The sequence below is a fragment of the Nelumbo lutea genome, chromosome 6, assembly GCF_056320005.1.
Source record: "Nelumbo lutea isolate HS-2025 chromosome 6, American lotus-T2T, whole genome shotgun sequence".
Classification (NCBI taxonomy): Eukaryota; Viridiplantae; Streptophyta; class Magnoliopsida; order Proteales; family Nelumbonaceae; genus Nelumbo; species Nelumbo lutea.
This window is the reverse complement of record NC_142689.1, coordinates 785529-807903: the sequence shown is the minus strand read 5'-3', so window position 1 is coordinate 807903 and position 22375 is coordinate 785529. Positions and strand designations below refer to the sequence as shown.

The following is a 22375-nucleotide window of genomic DNA, read 5'->3' as shown; positions in this document are numbered from 1 at the left end:
TCCCAGAGAAGAGGCTATGAAAATTGAGAAAATTCAGAGGGACTTTCTATGGGAGGGGGTGGGGGACCAAAAAGCTTCATTTGGTCAAGTAGGAGAAGGTCTGAAAATCAAAGGAGCGGGGAGGCTTGAGGCTGAGAAGGGTAAAATTATTTAACAAAGCACTTTTAGGGAAATGGCTATGGAGATTTGGGCAAGAAAGAGAGAGGGAGGCATTATGGAGAAGGTTGGAAAATATGGTGTGGTGAGGTTCGGGTTGGAATCAAGGAAGGTGAGGAGCTCCTATGGGATAAGTGTGTGGAAAGGAATCATGAGCTTTAATCAAGACTTCAGAAGTTTAGTTAAGTTTAAAGTGGGAGAAGGGCTTAGGGTAAGGTTTTGGGAAGACGAGTGTCTTGGGGTGAGAAAATTGTATGAGGTGTGCCCTAAACTTTACAAGCTGACAGATCAACAAATATCTATTGAGCAGTGTTATGAGTGGAGAGGGGAGCAAGTGATTTGGAACCCGAAGTTCAGAAGACATTTATTGGACCAAGAGGTGGAAGAGTGTATTCTGTTATTGGAAAGGTTAGAAAATACAAATCTTTCCAGAGCTACAGCAGATGGATTATGGTGGAAAGAATGCAGAGGAGGAAGATTCTCAATTAAATCCTTTTACAAGGCTTTACTGAGAGATGGTAGGGATTCAGACCAGATAAAGGAGTGTGGAGTAACCCAGTACCCGCAAGGGTAGAAGCTTTTGCTTGGCTGGTGGCGAATGACAGTATTCTAACCTCTGACAACCTGAAATCCAGAGGCTTACAGTTAGCAAACTGTTGTTATATGTGCAACCAGGAGGAAGAAACAGTCCTCCATTTATTCTTCCCATGTAGTGTGGCAAACTTCATTCGGAAGTTCTTCTCCTACCTGTGTAGGTATGTACAGCTCACCTAGACCCTCAAAGAACACTTGGACACCAAGAGTAATGCCACAGAAGCACTCACGAGCCGCTTGCAATCAACTCCCATGTTGCAATGAACTTGCGGTACACCGCCACCTTTGCGATGAACCCGCAAAACATTAAGCAAAGCTGCAATAAACCCACAGGTCACCAAGTTCAGTTAACACCAGAACCTAAATAAACCTTAGAAAGACCCGTCCAAGAGACTCAAACAAACCTAAGTGTGCAATGAAGCCACACCCGCTACAACATGCGATGAACTCACGACCTGCGAGCCCACTCTAGATATCGGGATAAAAAGGACAGTAGGCTGAGCCCATAGCGAGGCCCGCGTGTACCCAGACACACGCGAACCCAAGACAACAAAGGACTTCACAAGCCGCTACATAAAACTGGCAAGGTACCGCCAAACGGAGACATCACTATTGCCACATAGGATTAGTTATGACACGCAAAAAGGTAGGAGCACACGCGAGTAATGAGGAAACTCAAGGATAAGGAAAGCGAATCCTTGAGAAGATCCTCATGAAACACGTGGTGATACCTCAGTAGCGCACCCAATGATTGACAGTGAATCAGATATTCCCTTCCCGATACGGAGCGAATATCTTAATCTCCTACCTTTTAGGATCTGAGGGACCTCCTCCATAAATAGAGATCCTCTTCACATTAGAACTCATCCGATCCTAAGCATTTGTTACTGATACTCTCAAGTATCCACAGCTCTCTCATTTTCTAAGCCCTTTACCTAAGGACCTTCACTTTCCCTCACTCTCGAGGCTTCTCTTCATCTTTCAAAGAGACCACTCCGCAACCTAGCCTTACATCCCCATCCTACAACCTGTTTGGAGAGAATGCATTTCATCCTTCGGTTCCAGCAGAGATTTTCTCCAAATGGCTGAAAATCAGAGGAAGCAAGAAAGCCAAATTCCTGTGGATCTGTATTCCATTCACAATATGCTGGTCCATTTGAAAAGTGAGAAACTGAAGTGTTTTCGAGGACAAGGGAAAAAATATTGAATATTTGATAGCAGGAGTGGGCAATCTGATTGCAGCTTGGGCACTCAGTCTTCCAGAGTTTGACCAAGTGAATAAGTCTGATTTGTTAGAGAATTTCTGGGGCATTCTGGAGTTGAATCCCTGTAATTTTGATTCATTTACAGTTTGATAGCCGATTTGTATTTGGTTTATCAACTTGACAACCATCATTTTGAGATGTACTGCATACTGCCTTTTTTTCAGTTTAATGAAATTTCCTTTTTACCCTTCAAAAAAAAATACACCAAACTTGTAGAGTAAGGTTTACACAAACATTAAAGAAATTGCACTCAGCTCTGTTATTGCTCACCACAGTCAATAACCAATCCTATAGGCCTCTGACATTATACTGCACAAGCATGATATATCATTATATCCTACCATTTTCTGTTCTGGATTTATCCCCATCACCAGCCAATGTTGCTGTACCAGTCCATTAACTTCACAATTTGAAAATGCCTCAAAAGAACCTTGCAGGGTTGCTCAAACCATCCTCATTGAGTTTTTTATTACTTGAAAGAATGACTCTTGGTCATTAGAAAAAAAAAAAAAAAACTAAGAGATTAGGATGAAGAATATCAGATCTATTGACAGATAGTCCTCTAATAAAATGAGGAAATAGAAAGATTAGATGTGTGGAAGCACCCAAATAGTTTTTTGACTTTATTTACTTTTTATCAATAACAGAGAATCAATTCATCAATTAGAATAGAGAAAGGACAGAATACAGAGGGAAGGTAAACTTTCTTAACTCCTCGAATATACAGAAGAGAATAGATTACAACATGGCCCAAAAATCTGTGCTTCTTCCCACTCCCTGTTTGGCCAAAGCATCAGCCAAACAGTTTGCATCACTCTTAACCCAAAACTGAATATCCATTCCTCACGTCAAGCAACTAAACTTCCTTGTCTCATTAATATATTCCCACCATCCCCACTCCTCCTTTTGGAGCCAGCCAATAACCAGCTTAGAATCACCTTCAATTATCAGCTTGGAGGGATTTAATTCTTTTGCCTTCTTAATTCCTTCCATCACAGCTACGATTTCAGCTTCAAAGAATCTCCTACACCAATAGAACCACAGTATAGAGCTATTATTTCTGCCATCCTCATCCCTGAATGCTCCTCCAATGCCTGAAGGTCCACAATTACCTTCACTACTTCCATATCAAAATTCAATTTAATGAATCCACTTATTGAAGGAATCCGAGTTGGCACAAGAATCTTTTTCAAAGAAGCAGAGTCAGACACTTCTCTCCATTTTCTCATCAAGTCGGTGGCAGGAATACCATTAAAGAGGTTCAAAGTTTTCACCCAATGGACCACCCTAACTGTAATGACTTCAATTATGGTATGTTTGGTTTGAAGGAAAAGGTAGGGAAACCTATACAAAGTTTGTTAAGGTGAGACCTTTCCCTTCCTTTCCCTACTTTTTCCTTCAAACCAAACACAGCCTTAGGGCATCCCTACTTTTCTTTGTCTTCAAACAATCTATTCTCTCTTCCCATAAGGTCCAGCAAACTACAGCCCTAGACCCTAGTACATCTCCATAAAACTCTTCCCCTCTTATGCCAACTAAAAAAGTAGGGTTAAACAGTCTTTGTACATTTGGCAGGGTCCACCACACAAAGAAAGAGGAAACCCATTCCCAAATTGACAATGCAAGGGAACAGGAGATTAACAAGTAATGGGAGGAAAACCATTCCCCCTTCTGTTTCTCCCTCACCTCCATCAAACATCCTTGAGACATCCCGACCCCATCAGTGAAGGAGTAGTGACCCTAAACTTCGATGGAAGTGCCTTAGGTAACCCTGGCTTAGCAGGTAATGGAGGCACAGTAAGGGATGAAAGGAGCAACATTTGTTGGACTTTCAGCAGTCCAATTGGTTTGGCCGATTCCACAAAGGCTGAACTGATGGCTGCTTTCACAGGAATCAGAATAATAAAAATTTTGGGAATCCAGAATTTAATCACTGCAGGTGATTCAGCAAATACTATAAAATGGTTAAGAGACAAAGAGGGAGAACCTTGGAGATTGAGTCACTATTTGGCAGAGGCTAGGGACTCTTTGGACTGTTTAAATGTAAAATTAGTTTGGACTCCTAGGGAACACAATCATACAGCAGATGGCTTAGCCAAATGTGGTGTGTATTTGGAGCATTTGTATAGCGACAAGCTTCCTCCTTTGTAATTTGTAGGGGTTCTTCCCCTGCTTTGTACATCTTCTGATGTACCTCTTCTTCCTTTAATGAATCCTGGTTAAATTTTCTAAAAAAAAAAAAAAAGTAATGGGAGGACTCCCCGTTAGCCTTACAAAGGATACACCAATGAGGGGAACAAACACCAATTAGGTCTTTTCCTTCGAAGAAGATCACAAGTATTGATTCTATCTAGAATTACTTTCCAGCAGAATCACCCAATCTTATGCAGAATAGGTCACCCCAAACATCTTTTGCTGGAAAGTTGGCTTCTACTGTCAATTGACCTAATCAAGGACAGAAAAAATGAGGCACAAGTGAAGGTACCCGAGGGGGAAAGAGTCCAAACTCGACTTTCATTCCGTGAAGGGTCTAAAGAAACACCTTCAAGGTTTTGAAGCAAAGTCACAGCACTATCAGCCTCACAATCACGAACACCTCTTCCAAGGCCCAAATCCCAAGCAAACCCTGAGGAGTTGGAAGGAAACACGAAGGCTGAAATATACTCATCCTTATAGATAGAGATCACATAAGTAAAAGGTAATAACTTTTACAGGGGAGACAAATAATAGATCAGATCTTAATAGCAAATGAGTGTGTAGAGGAGATGAGAAGATCGGGTAATAAAGGCTTTGTGCAAATTGGATCTTGAAAAGGCCTATGATCTAGAGGATTGGAGCTTCTTGCTAGAGGTTCTAAGAAAGTGTGGATTTGGGGTTAGATGGTGTAATTGGATCAATGGTTGCCTTACCTCCTGCCATTACTCAATTCTAATTATTAGGGTTGTTAATGATTTTTTCCTAGCTTGTAGGGGCCTAAGATAAGGTGATCCACTGTCCCCTTTTCTATTTACACTGGTTGCGGATGCTCTAAGTAGACTGATATCAAAATCAAACATGGTTGGGTCAATAAGAGGTTGGAGAATAGGTAGAGATAGAATTCTAGTAACACACCTTCAATTTGCAGATGACATCATAATTTTTTGTGAGGGTTTTGACTTGATGAAGGTGAGAATTTTAAAAGATGTGATAATTCATTTTGAAAGTGCCTCTAACTTGAAAATCAATTTTGAGAAAAGTTGTGTGGTAGGGTTAAACCTAACTAGGGAGGTGATGGAATCCATAGCTGCCTGTTTAGAGTGTACCTGGTTTGAGTGGCCTTTGACCTATTTAGGACTACCTGATTTCCTCAAGTTTGTAAGGTATGATGTTTGCTCTGGAAATTCTGTTCTCTTTTGGGAGAATGTTTGGGTGGGTAATCAACCTCTAAAAGATTGCTTTCCCTCCCTCTATTCCATTTCCCTTTTTAAAAAGAAGCCTATTTCAAGGTTCCTTTCCCCTCCGATTCTTCCTTTGACTTTAAATTGGGATTTTGGTTTTCGTAGAGGTTTAACGGATGAAGAATCAACTTGTGTCTCTGAGCTTCTACTTCTTCTAGACTCTTGTGTGTTTGGACCCTCTCAAACATGATAGAAGAATCTGGACTCTGACCTCAAATGGTTCCTTCACTTGTTCTTCTTTTTTCAAATCCCTTTGCTCTTCTTCTTCATCTGGGGGTTTCCCTGTCAAAGAGTTTTGGTCAAGGCCTATACCTCCTAAAGTTGCTATCTTTTGTTGGGAAGCTTATTATGGTAAGATCAATACCTTGGATTAACTACAAAAGAAGAGACCTTACTTGTGTTTATCACCAAACTGGTGTATTTTGTGTAAAGTAAAGAGTGAGGACTATCATCACTTGCTGATATCTAGTGCTTTGGTTGCTAATATTTGGAATTGGGTGTAGGTGGAACTTGCCCTTCGAAGTAGGTCTGCTTTTTGATCTGACTACCTTCCGGTGGTCAACAAAGAGAGGGAAACCAATGTGGAAGTGCGTAAGGGTAGCTATTTTGTGGACCATTTGGGAGGAGAGGAATGCCAAAATTTTCCAAGAAAATGAAAGAAGTTTAGCCGAAGTAAAGGAGTGTATCTTGACAAGAACAATTTTTTGGTTGAAAACTTCAGATCTTTTTTATGAATTATTCCTTTGATGATCTTTGGAAAAGCTAGGCAGAGGTCACCTCCACAACCTCTAAAAAGATTAGTGTAAAAGCTGAATGGAAACCTCCTCCGGAAGGAATGGTTAAACTGAACTTTGATGGGAGTAGTCAAGGTAATCCAGGGCCTTCAGGCTTAGGAGGGGTTTTGAGAGATAATGATAGTAACATCTTATCCCTATACTCTGGATCAGTGAGTGTTGGTGACTCTACAAGGGCTGAGATATTGGCTGCAGTACAAGGAATACAAGCTGCAAACCAGCTTGGAGTGGAACACTTAATATTTGAGGGGGACTCTAAGGTGGTAGTAGGTTGGCTGTCAGATCTGGATACGGTTTTCTGGGGTTATAGAGACCTTCCCAAAAAGTCAAGTGGCTAACAAGAAACATGACTGTAAGCTTTCAGTGGGATAGCAGATCAGCAAATGCTATGGCTGATTCCTTGGCTAAACAAGGGGCTTCAAAGGGTGATTTGTTCTAGGCTACTTTATAAGTGTATTTCTGTTAAGAGTGTGTTTATATTCTCTTTCCAAAGGGGAGGTAACATCTCGTGCCTCCTCCTAGGGTGTTTTTACACCTTTTCAATCTTATTAATAAAATTATCTCACTTACAAAAAAAAATATGATTTTATACAAGCTATTGATCAGACTAATTGGCTTAAAATCCATAGTTGTCAAGGCGACGCCTAGGCGGTTTTACATTGTCGCCTAGGCAACTAGGTGACTAGGCGGTTTTACAGTGTCGCCTCGCCCAAACGCCTATAATTTTGTATACTAGGCGACCGCCCAGAGACTTAGGCAAGTGCCTAAATAAATTTAAGAAATATTTTTTCATATTTATTATTCTAATATTTTTATTGGCTATTATGTTGTTTTAAAATACAATTGGTTACATGTTAACTTTTATTATTAAGCCACACTAATAGAATACATCTCATTTTCATTTCTTTAGTTCATTTGTTGTCTTGAAAGGGTTTTTGCTCGACTAAAGAGGGAAGAAAACCAAAGGCTTCTAGTTCCAGCCCAATTTCTTCTTCTTCCAGATTCAATGCTTTTTTTTCGAAAAAGCAGGGGCTCTGCGGCCTCCGCCCCTATTCTCCTCCCTTCTTTCTTCTTCTTCTTCTTCCAACCCTGATTCAATGCTTTTTTTTCCAAAAAAATAGGGGTTCCACCCCTATTCTCTTCCCTTCTTCTTCTTAAACATATTGTAGTATAAACATAGATTTTATATTTATAGATTTCACCACCTAGGATGCAACTATGCTAAAATCCTTAGGATGCATAACTTCATATTTCTTTGGGATTAATGTAATAATGGTGGAATTAAGTCTTGGGTTTAGTTAATTTTACCCCGCCCAAAAAACTCATTGAATACCTTATGTAGATCCTCCTTTAACATTTCCCAGCAATCTTGATAGAAAACCATCGTAATACCATCAAGCCAAAGTGCATTGGCTCCATCTTTTTGATAAACAACTTAAATAAATATAGCGTATAAAATCTGCCAAAATATGAATTTGTTCCTTGTTATAACCAACCCATTCTTTATCCCAAACAGGCTACTGAGTCCTACAAATGAAATCCAATCCTAACACAACAAGAACTGCAAGAAATGTCACTTCCATTAACGATAGCGAGAGAGAGGGTGTCGTTTCTCTTCCAATTTGCCCTTCGGGATGGCCTTGCCTTGTGGTCCAAGTGTCCCTTTCCATGGAGACCCCTGTACTTTTTACCAGTAGAAGTCGGTCCCCGGAGCTCCCTGTGCTTATGAACAGGCTTGCAGATCCAGTTGATCATAGGGTCATTGCAGATCGCATTATGGGCAGCATCAACCAAGATGATCTCATAGTATTTGTATGTTGAATCCTCATCGGTCCAGTAGGAATTGAGAACCTTCAGGCCACCCAACTTACGCCCAGCACGTTCCTCTGCAACTGATCTTTTGTTGCATTGAAAATTCAGCTGTGTGATACCTTGATTTGTTGGCTTACCATACATAATACCCTTGGGAACAGGCCTCTTACGACCACCACATCTAGCACAGACACAACTTCTTTGATCTCATCTCATCCAACTCAAAATTCATTTCCAACCATGCCTTAGACTCCTCCAAAGGTCTCCTAAAGATTGATTTAAAATGATCCACAAAGGCTCAAGCTATCTCATTTTGACTAGTCAGAGATATTCCATCCACCAACAACTTAGACAAAATTTTTCCTATCGCCTCCTCCCATTGACTTGGAGTGTTGTTGAAAGAGAACAAATTACATTACTTTCCCCTATTTCCAATAACTAAATAATTATAACATCCTATATACTTTTTGGGCCCTTGTACCTATTGTAAAAATCACATGACTCCCTTTCCCTCACCCCATTTTAAAAATTGGCTCCAAAATCACCCTTCCTCATGGATATCATCCTCATGAGTTGGTCCCCTCCATTGGTGACAAAGCTGAACTATTTCAATGGTTTAACCAGGAAATACAGATATTGGTGAAGTGTTGTGAAATAATGAAGGTGATGTTCTTACTGCAAACCCAGGTCCAATTGGACGCAGGGATTCAATAAGGGCTGAATAATTAGCTTTGCTTCAAGGGCTGATACCGAGCAGTTATCTCAGGTTAGCCTTTGTGTATGTGTGTGCGCGATCTCTTGTTAAGATCAGCTAGTGCTCAAAAATAAAAGTCAGAAAGACTTCCTCTTCTTTCATAAGGAAATTTTTACTTGTGACATTTTATTATCTTCACACCTTCCCATGGTTCAATTGTTCAAAACAGAGAAATATGAACCATAAACATGTAATGATTTTCTCTGATACATACTAATTTACATGTATAAATACAAATATACAAAGAGTGGGGACAAGATGCGTATTCAGTATCAGAATGTATACCTGCATGGGGCTATGTAATATAAGCTGGTGATGGGATTTAATGTCAAGCCCTTCTTTTGGAGAAGGACTTGAGTTAAGACCAATCTAAGAGCTTCAGCAAATATGCCTGTGACCTGGTAAACTGTACCAATTACATTGAAATGAATTTCCCCATAGGAGGAAATGACAACACCAACACTGACCAGCACCATGTTCAAGAACACGTCGCACCTTAATTTGTCAGTCCCACATATAACAGCCATGAGAAATGTTGCCACTGGCACTGCATCAGCCCATATTTTAAGAGTAAACTGTCAACATTTAGTACTTCTCTAGGGTACAGTCATGAAATCAAGAGAAATGATATGCAGATGATACCAACATACTTAGGGCTTTAAGCATCTGGATGAAGGCAACAGAAATGTGCAAATAAGCAGTGTTGCCAAACCTGCAAGTATAAAATTTACTTTTCAGAACCAAGATAGATAACAAAGTATGAAATTAACATGGAAGGCTGTAAATAGATTGAATAGTGACATCACTAAGAAATAACAAAAAACAAATATTATCTTCTTTCTGATAAAAAACAGCTATTATCCTCCAGATATAGAATGACAACACAGAAAAAGTTGGTATCCAGTAAAATAAATCCAATAGGATATCTTTATAAAGTTTAAAATGTCCATACATTTCTTTTTCTTGTTTTGATCAATAACTGCATATTTCATTAAAAGATAGAAATTACAAAAGAGAAGAGATAAAATCTCTTAACTCTCCACAAAAACTAAAATAAAGTTATAGTTAAGTCCAAAACAACTGAATTCTTCCCATCCCTTGTTTTGCTAAAGCATCAGCAAACCCATTAGCAGTTCTTTTAACCCGATTTAATCTCACATATATGCCTTGCATCAGCCATTTAAATTTCTTTCTTTCCCTGTTGTAGTTCCAAAGTCCAATTTCTTCCTTTTGCAGCCAACCCACCACCAGCTTTGAGTCCCCCTTCTATAACCAACTTACTAATGTCCACGTCCTTTGCTCTTTGCATGCCTACCAACATGGCCAAAATCTCAGCCCTCAAAGAATCCCCTTCACCTATTGGCCCTGAAAATAGACCAATGATTCTGCCCTCCTTGTTCCTGAAAGCACCACAAATACCTGATGGACCTGGATTGCATGCACTACCCCATCAAAATTGAGCTTAATAAAACCAGGAAGTGATGGAGACCATATCGGGCTTGTAACAGACTTATGTCAGTCTGAACAAGCCACTTCCTTCCAATTTCTCATTATATCACCCACTGAAAAGCTGAAAATCAGCAAATAACTCCAAAGATTTACCCCACTGAACCACTCTAACAGTGAAGACCTCAATAATAGCCTATCTGCTTCTTTCCCTATCTCAGAATATCCTTGAATTACTTTCCTCCCAAATGGCCCGACAAACAGCTCTTAAACATCTCCACATCAATCTTCCCCTCTTATTTGGCCAACTAAAAAATGTAGAGGCAAACAAACTTTGCATTTAGGTAGGGGGTTCCACCTACCACCCAAACAAGGAGAAAAATCATTCCTATCAAAATTACAACAGGGGCAAGAGATTAATGAGTGATAGCAAGACTCTCCATTAATTTTATAGAGAACACACCAATGAGGGGATAAGCACCAACTCGGTCTTTTTCTTAGGAGCAAATCACAAGTTTTTATTCTTTCCAGTAACACTTCCCAACAAAAACCTACAATTCTGGGAGGGATAGGTTTACTCCAAACCTCCTTAACAGAAAGGTTGCCCCAAACCATCTGAGGGTTAAGACCTCAAAAAAGGAAGCACAAGAGAAGGTACCAGCAGAGGAGCGAGTCGAAATTCGACTATCGGGTTTGAATGGATCCAAGAAAACCCCTTCAAGGATATGAAGAAGAGCCAAGACACCGTTAAATTCTGAATCCCTTAGACCCCTTATTAGGCCCAAATCCCAATCAAAACCAGTGCTTGAACTAGATCACAATATTTCCACATCATATTTCCATTTCTATGGGCACTACACAAAATATTACCAGAACTGACATATTCCCCAATGAAAACCATTGGCGCTATATAGCGTACAAGAATGGTATTATAACATAAGTTGGCAACAACATTGTAGATATGTGGAGTGGCATATCATTGCCCACCCATAGACCCCTTTTTAGGCCCAAATCCCAATCAAAACCAGTGCTTGAACTAGATCACAATATTTCTGCAACCTATTTGTGTTTCCATGGGCACTGACACAAAATATTACCAGAATTGACACATTCCTCAATGAAAACTATTGGCACTATATAGAGTACAAGAGCTGGTATTATAACATAAGTTGGCAATAATGTTGCCGATATGTGAAGTAGCATAGCATTGCCCACATAATGGACATGATTGCCACTTTGAGCTAGCTCAAAATTCTTTTCAAACATGAAGTTAAATCTTAGTCTTTGTTTGTGCAATAGATTATTTGGTTAATCTATTAGAATAATTTGCACTTTTTATGAGTTGAAATTTTGCTTGAACCCACTCTATCATGTAATTTTGACTCTTAAAGTTCACAGGACAACTTCACAGCATATTATTTTGTCCATTAACCTTAACTTCTTAGCTTTGTTTGATGGTTCTGAACAAGATAGTAACTAGCTATTTAGCTCCTCATGCCCCTAGTAGGATGCCCCCATACATTCCTGTTTCTGATCCTAGTCCAAACAATGTTGTCCCCATACCAAATCATGTCCATTAACAGAAGGGATGCAAACAGATTGAATCAAATCAGATATAGGTAGATCCAAATTTGTTTCATTTATATTTGAATTCAGGTGAAATTGTATCCATTGGATTCGAATTAAATTCAGATTGCAATTGGATATTGAATAGTATTAAGTTGATCAAAATATTTAAAAAAAAAATCATTGCCTAATGTTGGTACCAGCTATCTAGGGTCTTGGGAAGGGCAGAATGGGTATGGTCCTAACCTTTGGCATTTTTCACACAAAGTGGCCTTTCTCGGACTTTTTTTTGGCATTACATATTACACATTACAGGGGGATAGAGCAGAGTGCACGTGGCGCACACCAACCTTACCGATGGAGAGCATATGTTAATGCAGGTTTGATCCCACGCCTCCATATTCGGAGGGACACCTAGTGACCATCACAGGTACTGGGTCATCGGTGACTGTCCTCAGACTTCAAATGTGTTTTCACCAAGTAATGGCCCCTGATCAAAATGACTATATTGTATTTCATGAACAAAGCAAATTGAAATGACTTGTATAAACTTGAACTTATGACAATTTAGTAAAAACACAACATTCAAACCAACTTTACTAATAGATACAATATAGATTTTAAGTATAAATGAGCATATTTATTTCAATCGAGTCAAATTGGGTTTTATTGGATCGGATAGGAGTGGATCCATATTAGATAAATGGATTGAATTTAGATCACCCTTAATGTGATCAAATTCAAATTCAGAGAAACGGATAGCATTTGCATCCCTGGTTAGCACCTTCACAAGCTATTGTGTCAGCAAGTGTGTTGGCAGAACAAGGAATCCAGAAGAAGCTAGCACCTAGTTTGCTACCAATTGCCTAGCTTCTCTTATCAAATGTTTAAGCTTCCATGGACCATCCAACTCACCATTCAGCTAGGATATGGTGGTTTTAGAATCCTCTTCTACCATAATATCCCAAAATCCAGAAGATACTACAAATTTTAGTTCTTGAGTAACAGCTTGTAATTCTACTTGAATGGAATTGCCAAATCTTGATGGCTAGGATAATTCCATTTTGATTTTCCCCATTACAGTCTCTAAATGCACCCCCTAGACATGAATCAAACAACTGTTTTTTCTTTCAAAATAGGGGGAATTCAGAAAAAAGCAGGAGATGAAATAAAAACGTGACTATTTACCTTTTTACAAAGACAAAATTCAAGGGTTATGTCTTTAATACTTGTTAATTAAAATTTGTTATGACTATTAAGGCGAGTGGAAGTATGTACTATATTATTGTACCAGGTTTGAAAGAGAAGTGTTACACTAAAGATGCTGAACAAAATGGCACATAAACTATCTCAAGCTCATTTATCTTTCTATAGAAGACAATAGATCTACAACACACATACTGTTGGAAGCAAAGATAAAAGCGACTAAGAATGTCAAACATAGGGAAAAGTGTTGACTTGGCATGATATAAGTGCTAAGAGCAGTCCTGCTGAGTGACATTTGCTTAAATGATAACAAAAGTACAATAGTCAAGCCGCTTAATAAGAAGATCAGATTTACAAGTAAATGGAAATTTAAGAAAATTTTGTAATAGTAGCAAGTGCATGATTTCACTCCATTCCAAATGAATGCAAACTAACATAGAACTGAACATTATCAGAAAGTACATAAAAGACAGCAACTCATGCTTTTGTCATTGTGTGAAGAATTTTCAGTTATTCAAAAAAAAAAAACATCATTGTGTGAAGAAAAAGTACATCATGAACTAAACCAAACCCAGACCTGCTGCACCAAGTACTTACCAAAGGCTTGATGCGAAGAAGGCACTTATGGGAATCACACATGTGGCATATCTGTATAACCAAGAAAAAAAAAAGTGATGAAGAAATGATGAATAGAGTGAAAAGGATAAAAAAATAATCTGATAAAAATAATTTAAAGTCTTACATTTCAAATGTCATTTTGACAGGTGATACAACCTGGCATGGTCAAAAATATTGGGTATGTTATCCAAGCATAATAACAAATAAAAGGACAACACTATCTGAAGCAGGAAAGAAGTAGAAAAAGCTGCCAACATCAATGCGCACTCATTTGTGAAGTAAATCACATCTTGACAATCATGCAGATATTAACCATACTTTGTTGCAGCATAGACCATAAGCTACCATAAAAGTGAGCATATCTATGATAAAAGGAGATTAACAGCAGCACCAATAAGGAGGCAAGGCAAGATTACTTAAAATTGGTTGAGATGATTTATCAAGTGCACTGAAGAATGAATAATAATATCTGCAATAGCGACAAGCATCTTGTTGCAAGTTGAAGGGTCTAAAAGGGCAAGGAAAAGGAAAGAACATGAATAGAACTACACAAGTACTGGAAATGAGACAAGAAGAGGACTTTGTAATTTAATAGTTAAAATATGGATAAGACATGTGGAACAGTGGAGAAAGACTAGCCAACAGAAAATAGTTGAGACTTGATTGAGCTGAGCTGAGCTGAGAACATAAATACAGCATGGGCATGGACAAGCACACTTACAGCCAATGGGAGAGAGTGATACTTATCAAATAAAAGAAAACAAGACAAAGTGTTTCATCAGTACCAAGATCAAAAGAGTTTTATTATTTTAAACAAAGCAAAGGAGTAAGAGTACAATCACCTAATAGCCAACAAAGTTAGATACAAGAACTCTATCTCTGAAAATTTGCTGTATGCATGGCAACTGGTGAAACTACCTTACACCTACTAATATCTCCTGTTACATCTCATACATTCGATTCTTTGGCCTCTTTGGATGCAGATGGGCACCCCCAGGGACTTGGCAAGCCTCTTTGAGGAGTTTTTCTTCTCTCCATCCAAAAAAAAGGTGGAAGATTATTTACAAATGCACAAAAGCTGCCTTCTTGTGAGCAGAACTGCAAATGAATTGAATTTAATCTGATCCAAATATTTTATCCAATTCATTTAGGTTGGATTCAGATATCCATTTAGCCATTAATTGATCTGAAAATATGATCTGTAATCAGATCAATTCAGATATTGCTTGATCCAATCTGATCCAATAATATACACATACATATACATATATAAAGATTTGTAGTATTAAAATTCTTTAGAAAAGGGATTTGGGATTTAGATAAACCTAATTTATAATATAAAGACCAGTTTTTAGTATTTTTAGAAAAAGGACTCATGCAGCCATCTCCATATAGATGATGAGGCTTGGGTGATGATGATGATGAGTATATAACTATGTATTTAGTGGGGAAGGATAAGAGAGCTTATCATCTGGTATCAGAGCATAGTTTCCATGGCTAGCACAGGGATTTACCAATGGAGACTAAGGTGAATCAGATGGCGGCGGAGCTTCATAAAGTTAATACTGACCTGAAGGATATTAAAGAAACACTCTCAACAGTGATGTTCAAGATCAATAAATTGTCTCAGGCAAGCAGCAAGGAGAGTGGGCAATAAGGGTCAAGTTCCAATAGCAACCACCAATCTGGTTCAACGACTGGTAAGTCGATCAAGCTTGTTTTTTCCCTCTTTCAATGGCGATGATCCAATTTCATGGATCTTCCGTGCTGAGCGCTACTTTGATTACAATGAGGTTTCCAGACCAAATAGAGTACCCCTGGCTTCTATCCACTTCAAAGGAGAGGCAGTGCTCTGGTATCAATGCTACCGCCACTCCCACCCCAGAATGACTTGGGCTGACCTTACCAAGGCTATCTCAGTGTGTTTTGATCCACCGGTTTTGAGGACTACAATGAAAGCTTGTAAAAACTCCAGCAGATAGGAACAGTGCAGGAATACCATGTGGAGATGGCGGCAGCAGGAAGTAAAGGCCATGAAGCCTGATATGGTGATGGCGGCAGCGGGGCTGGCCAGTTAATAAGAACTCAGGTGGAGCAATAGAGTTTGATGGGCGTCTGGGCAGGCCCTCTAATTCCCCAACTGGACCCAACCTTCCCTTTAAGAAATTAAATTGGGCTCAGATGCAGGCAAGGAGAGAAAAGGGATTGTGTTATAATTGTGAGAAAATTTTGGGTTGGGACACCCTTGCAAGGCCCAACAGATCTTCTTACTCCAATCTGACAACCCTGATCCAAATGAGGACTCTAACCCAACCGAGGGCCCAAATAACATTGTTAGAGTTCAAGAAGTGGACACCCCAAGATTTCTCTCAAGGCCCTCACTAGACTACCCCCTTCTTGAACTATGAGGGTAAAGGGGTTGTTGTAAGTAGGGGTGTCAACAGTATCCAAAAATCTGATTTCGAACCTCACTAATATTGATAACACTATAAAATATTCAGTGTATTATCTGTCCGCCTGGGTTGAGATGATCCAAAGATGATGTTGAAGTTTGGAGCTTCTCACAATTAGCATTCCAATGGTTTGTTCTCTCTGCTCCCAGTCTCCTACTCTATCCTACATTTTAGTTACTTAGATAACCATACTATAAGCACCATATAATTACACCTTTTAATTGTTTTTTGGTAATAAATAAAAAAGACAATTTTATTAATAAAAAAAGAGTACATCAAAAAAGGTGACAAGAGATCACCAATACAAACATCTCCAAAATAAAGACGACAAACTAAACATTCCAAAAATCAGGAGAAAAAAAAAAAAGCTTCTCAATTCTCATTCAAAAAATCATTTCGAAGTGCTTAGAGACTCTTTCAAATTCTAGAAGAATGAGAATCTCAACCCATGATTCTTTTTCCACATAAGATGGCAATTTGATCTCTACATTAAGCCTTTTAATTGTTGGCCATAGAATCTACCTAATTGTTATTTGACAAACAGTAGAGAATCAGTCAACATAAAATAATGCAATGGCACTGTATGTACTTAAAGTAGTTTATCAATATTGAGCAAGCAAATACCAATGGAAAGTCCAACAGCTTTTGGAGTTGTTAGCTGTGTAACATGTGCGTAAACCACTAAAAGAAAGCAACTCTTGTTCCAAGACTAAGACACAGAACAGAAATAACATGAATTAAAAGTTCACCATCATCCGAAGGGGCTGGTGAGTTGATTCCTCCGGTGGTATCTCAGTGGGAGAAGTACAAAAAGTTTGACTTATCAGGGATTACGAGTAAGGATGGAACTGATGTAGATGAGGCCTCTGTTGAGGTGTTGCCAGAGGAAAGGGATGTGAAGAAAGGAAGTGTGGACTTGAAGACTCGGGTTGATAAAGAGGTGGAAATTGGCAAGTCTTTAGGCTTGTTTTTCCTAGGATGAGAAAGCTTTGCCAGGAGAGCTTTTGAACTGTTCAAAATGTTGAGTGGGCCGGTTTGTTTTGTTGAGTGGCCTGGTTTGTCTTTAGTTTGTTTTATTTAATTAGGAAGTTGTTGGGCCTTCGGCCCATTAGTTTTTTATTTTTTAAGTTGTGACTATTCGGTTTTAGTAGCCGCCCTACTAAGGGCATCCTTGTAATATCTCATCTTTAAGTTAAATATAAATATAATGCAGGGCTGGCGGCTAGGGTTAACTTTTCTCATAACTCTAGTTGACCTCCTACTCTTTTCTTCTTCTCCTTCCTTCTCTACTGCTGAAATCTTCACCTTCCCCCTCTTTCTCTCACAAGAAGCTTGACTGAATCAGCAAATAGTGATTTCTACTTGGTATCAGAGCAGGTTGAAGGTTCTTGACGTTGTTCTCTCATGCAGCCCTAGATCGGCCGACTGCATGGTGATTTAAGAGGCTGATCGAAGCACTCAGGTAAGCCCAGTTTTTGGATTTTCTTGATGGATCTGTGTGCCCTGTAACTGGTCTAGGGTTTCTCATCAGAATCAGGAAAAACTGGAGAAAGGGGAAGAGTCATGTTTTTGCTGGACTCTTCAATTTTGACCTAGGAAGTGGCACCCTAGTTTTTTAGGGTTCCTTGGAGTTTTTTGTAAGGCGATTCAAGTCCCACGTGGTTTGGAGGCTTCTAGAGAGGGCGGTTGTCTTTTCTCTCTCTTCTCCCATCCCACAGAAAATGAATCTTTTGTGGGAAGAAAGCCCAGGACACCAGGAAAGTGTTGTTGGTTCCAAAAGGTGTCTTGTTTGATCTTGCTGCAATTTTCAATTATTTTCTTTACCTTTTTTGAGAAGCATGGAGGGCCATAGAGTTGAAAATAAGCCCAGGAGTGAAATAGGACCAGTGGGAGGGGGTGCTGGAGACCCCTTCGGGGCAGGAACCATTACTACAGTTAGGTTGGATGGTGCAAACTACTTGGAATGGTCACAATCTGCAAAGATGGCCATTGGGGCTCGTGGAAATTAAGGTATATCACTGGTGAAGAGGTGAAATCCGAAACTAGCAACTCCCGGTGGGTGTAGGAAAATTATATGGTGATGACTTGGTTGTGTAATTCCATGTTGCCACATATAAGTCAAAATTTCTTATGGGCAAACACTACTAAGGAAATATGGGATGGGGTTGCAGAAACCTATTCACAAAGGGAGAATGTTGCTAGGGCTTACCAATTGAGAAATCAGATTATTACTACAAGGCAGGGAGATAGATTTGTTGCAGCCTATTTTTCAGCCCTTAAGACCCTGTGGCAAGAGATTGACCATTTGGAGACCTTTGCTTGGGAAACCACCAAGGATGCAGCTACCTGTCAGAGACATTTAGAGAAGTATAGGGTGTTTGAATTCCTTGCTAGCCTTCACCCTGAGTATGATATTGCACGACAGCATCTTCTTTCCAGGGATAATGTCACTCTCTCCCAAGCATATGCTTCTATGTAAGGGGAGGAGTGCAGAAGGGATGTGATGATAAAAACCCAAATTTCTGATCAGTCTGCCATGGTAAGTGCTGTGAAACCTAAACAAAGTGGCGGTGAAATCAAGAAGGAAGACAAAAGAGACTTCGTTTGTGACTACTGTAAAAAGACTAAACATACAAGAGATACTTGCTGGAAGCTTCACCCACATCTTGTGCCAACTAGGTTGAGAAATAAGAAGGGAAATGCGCACATGAAAGTTACCAGTGACACTCCGGCCCCTCCTACTACAACTGCTTTGGAGTTTGTTGCAGCTACTGCAGTAAGGGCCGAACTTGAGAGGTATGGGCTACTTCTGAACTAGCGGGATACAGCTAGTTCCAATTCAGCCGCAAGCGGACAACAAGGTACAAGTGGCACTGGTGGAGCTCACTCTACCTCCTTTGCTCACACAGATAGTTCACACGTCACTGCAAATTATGTTTCCACTTCAAGTAAGAAGGGATCTCCTTGGATTATAGATTCTGGAACCTCAGAGCACATGACCCATAGCTCCACTATTTTTTCCTCTTACCAGCTCTGTTCTGGCAGAGATAGGGTCTCCACTACTGATGGATCCCATGTTCCTATTGTTGGGAAGGGATCTGTCAAGATTAATGATTCTATTTGTTTACCCTCTATCCTTCATGTTCCCGGACTGAGCAAAAATTGTTATTTGTTAGTAGTTTGACTAAGAATTTGAACTACTCAGTAATTTTTTCTCCTGGATGTTGTATTTTGCAGGATCTGGATTCAAAGAGGACGAGTGGGAGTGGTCGTGAAGTGAATGGAATCTACCTCCTAGATGTTCCCCCTCACCAAAGTCATCATATTAGCAGGGACAGTGAGTCAGGATCTATGAGTCACACTATGTTTTGGCATAATGGTTTGGGCCATTTGTATTTTTCTTCTTCGAGTTCTTTGTTTCCAAAACTTTTTGAGTCTGTTAGTCTATCAAGTTTGAAGTGTGAAGGTTGTCAACTTGGAAAGCATTGTAGACATTCTTTTAAGCCTAGTAATAAAAGATGTTCTTCTTCTTTTGATGTTATTCATTTAGATGTGTGGGGTCCTTACCATGTTCCTTCTATGGGAGGCTATCGCTATTTTCTCCTATTTGTGGATGATTTCTCTCGATACTCTTGGATTTACCTGATGAAATCCCGCAATGAAATACCACCCTTGGTGCGGCAATTTCATCAAATGATACTAACACAGTTTGAAACAAGAATAAAGGTGTTCAGATCTGACAATGCCAGGGAATATTTTGAAAGACATCTTGCCTCGTACTTGTTAGAATATGGTGTTGTCCATCAGAGCAGCTACTCCTATAGTCCACAACAGAATGGTGTTGCAGAAAGGAAGAACAAACACATTGTTGAGACGACCGCAAGAAGCATGATGATCACATCTACAGTTCCGGTTCGGTTTTGGGGTGATGCAATTCTCATAGCAGTATATCTGATTAACAGGGTGCCTTCTCGTATACTTGGATTCAACACTCCATTCAGCCTTATTTTTCCTCAGGGGGAGATGTTTCATGTTCCTCTCATGGTGTTTGGGTGTGTCTGCTTTGCACACATCCTTGGTCCTCACCACTCGAAGCTTGATCCCAAGGCAAAGAAGTGTGTCTTCCTTGGATATGCAGAGAATCAAAAAAGGTACCGCTGCTATGATCCAGTCTCTGGGAACCGATATGTTACCATGGATGTCACCTTTTTTGAATCCACATACTTCTTCTCACAGAATCCTTCTCATGGGGAGTGCTTTGGGGAAGTAAGTTAGCAGTCTATCCCTCTCCCAGTTCTAGTCCCCGTGTCACCTTCTGTGCTTGACCACCACTCGATGCCACCTCCTTTGTGCTCTGTTTCTCAGCATTACTCACGACAGAGACTTCACAAGGCAGTTGATTCCACTATAGCAGAACTCACACCATTTCCTATCGATCCCTTGGAGACTCCAGATTCGGCTGATATGGATTCAAGTATTCCTCTTGATCCCGCTACTATTTCAGTTCCCATTGATCCTACTAACTCTGTTACCGATAACCTTGATCTCCCTATTGCTCTTAGAAAAGGGAAGAGAAAGTGTATTGCTCATTGTATTTCATAGTACTTATCCTACAGTGGACTTTCTCCTTCCTACCGTGCTTTTTTCTTTTCTCTTGATTCAGTGTCTATACCCAAGGGTGTTAGTGAGGCTCTCTCCAAACCTAAGTGGAAGACAACTATGCAGAAAGAGATGAAAGCTTTGATTAAGAATCAAACATGGGACATTGTGGACCTACTAGAAGGCAATGAGACAGTTGGATGCAGATGGGTTTACACAGTAAAATGTAAGGCAGATGGAAGTATAGAGAGGTACAAGGCAAGACTTGTCACAAAAGGATACACACAGACCTATGGCATTGATTATTTAGAGACCTTTACACCAGTTGCAAAGATGACCTCTGTTCGGATACTCCTTTCCCTTGCTGCCTCATACTCTTGGCCCTTGTTTCAACTGGATGTGAAGAATGCTTTCCTAAATGGGGATCTGCAAGAAGAAGTGTATATGGATCTTCCTACTGGTTTCTACAATGATACTAAAAAGGGAAAGGTATGCAGGCTTAAGAAGTCACTATATGGCTTGAAACAATCTCCCAGAGCATGGTTTGACAGATTCAGAAAGGCCTTGATTGATTTTGGCTACACTCAAACTCAATCCGATCACACTTTGTTTGTGAAGCGCAGGGGATCTTTGGTGTCGGTCCTAATTATTTATGTGGATGATATTGTTGTCATTGGGAATGATTTGAGTGAGATTGATAGTCTAAAGAGGAACCTACATAAGGAATTTGAGATTAAGGATCTTGGAGAACTGAGATACTTCTTAGGCATCGAAGTTGCAAGATCGAAACATGGAATTTTTATTTCTCAAAGGAAGTATGTCTTGGACCTTCTTCAAGAGACAGGGAAGCTTGGAACAAAGTCAATTAGCACCCCTATTGATCAGAACCATAAAACCAGTGCAACAGAAGGTGAACCAGTAAAGGACATTTGGAGATATCAGAGACTTGTGGGCCGGCTGCTATACTTGTGTATGACAAGACCAAACATCTCCTATGCAATGAGTGTAGTAAGTCAATACAAGCATGCCCCACGAGTCCAGCATTGGGAGGCAGTTGACAGGATCCTTGCTTATCTGAAGCGACATCCAGGCAGAGGCATATTGTTTACTGATCATGGACAGTTGAAACTAGAGGCTTATACAGATGCCGATTGGGCAGGATGCCTTAATGATAGGAGATCAACTTCAAGAGTGTGCACTCTAGTTGGGGGTAACCTAATCTCATGGAAGAGTAAGAAACAAACAATGGTGGCAAGATCAAGTGTTGAAGCCGAATACAGGGCCATGGCGCATGGAGTTTCAGAACTTCTCTGGATCCATTCTCTATTAGAAGAAATTGGTGTACAGGCAGAAGAACCCATGATGCTATACTGTGATAACCAGGCAGCAATTAACGTTGCCCATAACCCAGTCCAACATGACCGAACTAAGCACATTGAAGTGGATAGATATTTTATCAGAGAAAGGGTAACTTCTAGAGAAGTATGTCTTCCATACATTGCTTCTGATCTGCAGCTCGCTGATGTTCTCACAAAGGGTGTTGCAAAGAACAAGCTAGAGCATGATTTACGCAAGTTGGGAATGTGTGACATTTACTCCCAACTTGAGGGGGAGTGTTGAGTGGGCCGGTTTGTTTTGTTGAGTGGCCCTATTTGTCTTTAGTTTATTTTTATTT

The 22375-nt window shown here is 39.8% G+C and overlaps 1 protein-coding gene across 1 annotated transcript in view; it reads right to left on the bottom strand.

Annotated features, from left to right (window-relative positions):
• The window catches only part of LOC148846706 (putative sugar phosphate/phosphate translocator At3g17430), a 41562-nt gene that overhangs the window by 5363 nt on the left and 13824 nt on the right, over positions 1-22375 (bottom strand). Inside the window, exons 4-7 of the mRNA XM_088949291.1 lie at positions 13773-13804; positions 13628-13678; positions 9463-9524; positions 9098-9359 (exon numbers count right to left, since the gene is read on the bottom strand). Coding sequence (XP_088805417.1) covers positions 9098-9359; positions 9463-9524; positions 13628-13678; positions 13773-13804 — 407 coding nt within the window. The remainder of the gene's footprint in view (positions 1-9097; positions 9360-9462; positions 9525-13627; positions 13679-13772; positions 13805-22375) is intronic.